The 5,869-nt window shown below is 44.4% G+C and overlaps 1 protein-coding gene across 1 annotated transcript in view; it reads right to left on the bottom strand.

Moving 5' to 3' along the window:
• Window positions 1–843: 843 nt before the first annotated feature.
• Window positions 844–5,869, bottom strand: part of SNRPE (small nuclear ribonucleoprotein polypeptide E) — a 5,520-nt gene continuing 494 nt past the window's right edge. The window contains exons 2-5 of the mRNA XM_004699825.2: window positions 5,746–5,772; window positions 4,624–4,686; window positions 3,552–3,630; window positions 844–1,062 (exon numbers count right to left, since the gene is read on the bottom strand). Coding sequence (XP_004699882.1) covers window positions 1,007–1,062; window positions 3,552–3,630; window positions 4,624–4,686; window positions 5,746–5,772 — 225 coding nt within the window. The 3' untranslated portion in view covers window positions 844–1,006. The remainder of the gene's footprint in view (window positions 1,063–3,551; window positions 3,631–4,623; window positions 4,687–5,745; window positions 5,773–5,869) is intronic.

Here is a 5,869-nt window from a genome sequence, read left to right as displayed (position 1 = left end):
GAAGAACGCTGATGGTGCCCGGCTAGCATCTGGGGTAAAGTCTTAAAGATTAGCAAGCAGCCACCTTAGCTGAGAAGCAACAAAGACCACATGGAAGAAGCACACCAGCCTGTGTGATTACGAGGTTTTTATCGGATCAGGTATTAGGCATCAAAGAACAAAAAATCCTATCATTGTGAATGAGGGGAGTGGAGAGTGGAGACCCAAAGCCCATCTGTAGGCAATTGGACATCCCCTTACAGAAGGGTCTCAGGGAAGAGACGAGCTAGTCAGGGTGCAGTATTGCAATGATGAAACATACAACTTTCCTCTAGTTCTTTAATGCTTCCTACCCCACTACCCACCAACTATCGTGACCCCAATTCTACCTTACAAATCCAGCTGGACCAGAGCATGTACACAGGTACAGGTAAGAGCTGTAAACACAGGGAATCCAAGACAGATAAATCCCTAAGGCCCAATATCGAAAATAGCAATACCAGGAGAGTTAAGGGTAAGGTGGGGAGGGGAGAAGGGGGAAACCAATCACAATGATCTACATATAACCCCTTCCCAGGGGGATGGACAAGAGAGCCCCCAATAAAATGACTTTAAAAAACCCAAACTGTAGCATTCCAGCATCTAAAATTTAAAGTAGTAATAAAGTCATTAGTGTAAAACTTTTGTTCAGTTTTGCGATAACCTCCTTTCCGTATCAGAGGCTTACTGTCAGGTAGAATTTCTAGTCTTTGCCTTAAGACTCTACAGGCCACACCTCAGAGCTGTGAAAGAAATACTAACAGCGAATGGTGCTACTGTGTAACACCTTTAGCATGGGATAGAAAGAAACAAAAAAGACTTTAATAAAAACAATCCCACAGAGGCCATTTATTGTGGTTGAGTAAGAACCTAAGGGTAATGAAGACACTATGAGCCATGTTTTAGAACTATACTCATAACAAAGAAACTTTAAAAAAGGGGGAGTGGGGGAGCTCTTGCCCTCAGCTTCTCGCTTCAATCATCAGTTCTAGTTGGACACGCTTTGTAGCAGAGTAATGTTATCTCCTTTCAGCATGATCCGTCCTGCAAAACAAAAACAGTCATCACTAGTATCTCTCTCTCTCTCTCACACACACACACCATTTCTCTTTACCCCTGCATTTCCCAGTGCTCCCATTTGTGAGGGTGGCGACATGAGCTGTGTGGCAAACTTAGAGCATGCTCTAGCCCCGTGCTGACAACTGTGGGCACACTTAAGACTCCAGCCTGCAGTAATCGTTCCTACATTTACTCCAACTGAGGACACTTTCCCAACCAGCAAGGTCAGTGGTCCACCGGCAATCGCAGCTCTGGGCCATCTGCTCCTGTAAGTGCGCAGCTTCTGAACCTCTGTGCAGGTCTCTGAGTCAGGACAGGCGCAACAGCGATGGGTCTGATCTCATTACAGCCAGTTTGCCTCTCTGCGTATCTTTAATTTGAAAGAGCAGGCTTTCCTGAGAATCGCATGCCATTCCTCAGAACTGACTTCCCATCTACTTAGTACAGATTCTGGGAATCCTCATGGGCTGGAAAACAGAGACACCTGGAAGTCTGGTCAAAGTACTGGTGAGCTGGGAAGCAGGCACCAACCAACCAGAGAACATAACATGAGCAAGAACCGTCCATTAACAGAATGCTAACACAAACGATTGCCTCTTAATGAAGGCACAAATCCAAACGTCTCCTTTTTATTTGGGTAAATAAATGCCATCCATTGCATTATTCAACAATGTGAGTTTTTACCATGTGCCAGGAATGGCATTACCCACCAAGTATATTAGGCACTCAATATCTCAGAAAAAAACCCACCAAAAACACTGCCATCGAGTTGATGCCAACTCATAGGAACCCTGTAAGGAAGGCAGAGCAGACGGGTCCCTGAGATTGTAACTCTCTACAGGAGTAGAAAGCTTTGTCTTCTTCCCACACAGAGCAACTAACTGGTGGTTTTGAACTCCTGGCCTTGTGGTTAGCAGCCCACTGAGTAACCACCATGCCACTGAGTACCTAGGGAGCAAAAATATGCCCACAACTCATGCACTTTTAAGAGTTCCTGATACAATGCTAAATACATTAATAAAATAATCCCACTAGCGAGTGCTTTATTACAAATACAGAGAGGACATCACACTTCAGGCAAAGTCAAATTCAACCAACCCCAACACCAACCCGGGGCTTTGGTAGGAAATGATGTTAAAGTCAGAGTTCTGACGACAGAGGGTATAGTACATACAAAAGGGGCATGTCGGGGCAGTGGGCAGACTCAAGGCATCAGAGGAAGACAAATGCGGCTGCAGCTCAGAGAACCATACAGACCAGCCTACAGAGGGAGACCAGGCCAGATTGTGCAAGGTGGGCTTTACAGAACAACCTTAAAAAAAAAAAAAAAGCCTACAGGAGCCCGAGCGGCCACCCATTAGGCTGTGATCTGCAAGGTCAGCAGTTTTCCCCAAGGGAGAAGCAGTCTTGAAACTCAAAGGGGGCAGGCAGTTCCACGCTGTCCTATCAGGGCTATAGGAGCCCCACTGGCACGGTGGTCCCTCGCTCGGCTGCAGTCCGTAACGCAGGCAGCTGGAGACGGGGCTTTCCGCTCCCGTACACAGTTACTCTTGGAAATGGAAAGGGGGCAGAGCTCTAACCAGATGGCATCGACTCGGTGGCAATGAATTATTTATTGATTTTTTAAAAAGTAATTAGAGAAAGACTTTCTAGCAATGGTATGGCAAGATCACAGCGGCAGTTTTCAAAAAGCTGACTGCGGCTAGTGTGGAGAGCAAACTGGAGGGGGATAGAGGCTGCAAAGAAACCTACGAGTCGGCCAGGTGGCTAGTGGTGCCGCCCAGCAAAGCTCCACTGAGTGAGTGAGGGCAACGAACTGATTTTGGCTTATGATAGACTGACTTTGAGACGTTTCTGAGACATTTAACTGGGAATGCTGACAGACTCTGATGAGAGGTCTGCGCTACACACTTCCAGTTGTTGGTCAACATACCAATCATTGAAGCTGTAGTCTGGAATCCCTAAAGGCAGTACTGAGTGACAGGGAAATGTAGACAGAAACCTGGAACCACTCAAGTGCTTAAGGACTAGGGCTTTCTACTCCTGCAAAGTTACAGCTTCAGGAACCCACAGGGGCAGTCCTTCCCTGTCCTAAAGGGGCGCTGCGGGTCAGCAGCCACTCCATGCCGGGAGCGAGAGGGCTAAGAGAATGAGCCTCGGAAGTCAGAAAGAGAATCATTAAGGACAGAAAATAAAATCCAGAGTGTGGTGGTACAGAACCAAGGGGACTAGGTGGTGTAGGGGGGAGTGGAGACAGTTGTGGCAGAGGCAGCTTAAAGTTCACTACAATGAAAACTGACGTCCGCAATTGGATTCAGAAGCAGAAATCAAGTAAAGCCTGAGGATGCTTTCAAAAGTTCTATTCCCCCACACTACAACTTCTGAAATGCAAAGTAAATTAAGCATAACCTGAGCTGGCGCTGAATAATCTCTGCAATGGAATAAAAATTTCTAGGATTATTCTACATTCTTACCCAGTTGTTTTCTTGACTTTGTTTTAGAATGAATCTCTTCCGCATCATCTAATACAAGGTTCATGTACTCATCAAAGCCCTGAAAGATAAGTCAATTGATGATTGGTTTCAAGTTAGAGCACATCAAACCATTAAAAATTTGTGTTATCTACCTAGATACAGAATGCCAACTACAGAAATTCACCCCTTAGTGAACTCCCACTTGAATCAGGGAAAACGGAAGGACCATGTTTACCCCAAGCCTCTTTCCAAATGATACAGCGTATGCACTGAGCTGCTGGCCAAGGTCAGTGGTTGGAACGCAACAGCTGCTCTGCGGGCTGAAGGATTTCTCCCCTAAACACTGACAGCCTCAAAAACCGACAGAAGCCGTTTTCCGCTGGCCCGTACGGTTGCTCTGAGGTAGATTGAACTCTACCTCAGCAAATTTGGGTTCTTTTTTTAATCCATATGGAGGACATGTGTCCATCTAACAATTGGCAGCAAATTTGGGTTCTTTTTTTAATCCATATGGAGGACATGTGTCCATCTAACAATTATGTTCAACTACCACTAACCAAATGGAGGAGTGAGGCAGGGGTGATTGCTGATAAAACTTATGATGCCATGCGGCCGCGTCTACAAGGGAAACCATATTTTATCTGTGGTTTGGAGTATTACACTCTATGAATCGCCTCTTCTAATTCCATGCTTTCTTCTGAAGGAGCGCTGACAGTCCTGTGGACAAATGCTTGGATGCTATGCAAAACAGTGAGATGCTTCTGCTGCATTAACACCTTTAGCCTTGAAAGCCGATGCAGTTCTGTTCTATGGAGTCACTATGAGTCGAAACTGACTTATGGCAACGAGGTTATCTCTTTTGTGCCTTCCCCTAAATGTTAGTATTGTCCCTCGTTTTAAAAATTACTGGATCCCAACAACTACAACAAGGAAACAAGGTATCTAATCCATCCTGAAAAACGTTTCTTGGCTTGAATCTTTGACTTTTTGCATGTTATTCTGCCTGGCTATTTTCAGTGAGTCACTTCTTTCTGAACAAACTACGGAGAGAGAAAACGTCCTGGGTACTCACTATGATACAGCCCTCTATCCGCATATTCACTTGCTCGTAGAGCCACACCTGAATCCGGGATCTCTGAAATCATTGTAAAGAGAACAATTCACAATCCAAGCACGCTGGTTAAACAGTTTTGGAACTACAGCTCCTTACATTAAAAAACAAAACTTTTGGGTAGACATAACCAAGAGTTTTAACCAGCAGGCCCAAATCTAAGAATTACTTGCCCCTAAAAGCTTTTCAGGTAATAAATGGCATGTTGTGACCATCCAGTTTGGCAAATTGCCTTTCATCCTGGAACTCGCTCATATCTCTTACTATTTAATGTCCCAAAACACGAAGATTGAACATTGGTGACAATGTGGCACAAACCAGTACATTTCAGTGGTAAAGATTAAGGAGTGTTCATTTTCAACTGCAAAACTGCAACCCAGTTTTGATGATTAGATATTACAATGCCTTGGAATTAACCTATTTTCCAACTGTGTTGTTTATTATACATTATACTTGGCAAGGACAATGGGACTATTTCCTTTAGGAGATAATGATAAAACCTGACTTGGTGCAAAGGCTGAGAAACATACCAATAATCCCAACCTTACCTCTAAAAGGAAATCAGGCTGCTATGAACACCCTTTGAATCTACTGCTCTCCTGTCTCCCCAGCCCACCATCCACCATATTTGCTCCCCCCATAAACACTAAATACATAATCTTATAACATAAGCCCATCGGGTGCTCTTCCAAGCAATGCTACACCCTTTGCCAACCGTTATGCGGAGACAAGGAAAAAAGGTTCCCATATTCTGGCCGTAATCACAACAAAAGCACCAATGCCCAAATAAATACATTTCCTCACCACATCTGCCAGTGAGTAACTTTTGAAATTAGTGATTTTGTCTTTACAAAGAAATGACCACTCTTTGCACGCTCCAAGTTGGCAGCGGTAGACCCTTTTGTCACGTTCTTTGTTATTTGTACGCTTTCTCTGCAACCATCCTTTCCATCCTCCCTCCACCCTCAGCTCTGTTCATCTATTTTTAATGCTAGAACATGCCAAGCCAACTGACCCACACAAGTTTAATAAACCTTTACTCAAAACATTTACGAAACAATCAGCAACAAAGAACTTACGTACATTTTGCAAGTATCTGAAGATGAGGTTCTGCGCCACTTCGTTAAGGGAAAAAACAGTAATAACACGGGTTCTGCTTCCTAAACTGACCGGTCTCACCTAATTTCACCGTTTTGGGGTGTGCTTT

The sequence above is a fragment of the Echinops telfairi genome, unplaced genomic scaffold, assembly GCF_000313985.2.
Source record: "Echinops telfairi isolate 266 unplaced genomic scaffold, ASM31398v2 ScPeMD7_7424;HRSCAF=8462, whole genome shotgun sequence".
Classification (NCBI taxonomy): domain Eukaryota; kingdom Metazoa; phylum Chordata; class Mammalia; order Afrosoricida; family Tenrecidae; genus Echinops; species Echinops telfairi.
This window is presented reverse-complemented; position numbering and strand designations above follow the sequence as displayed.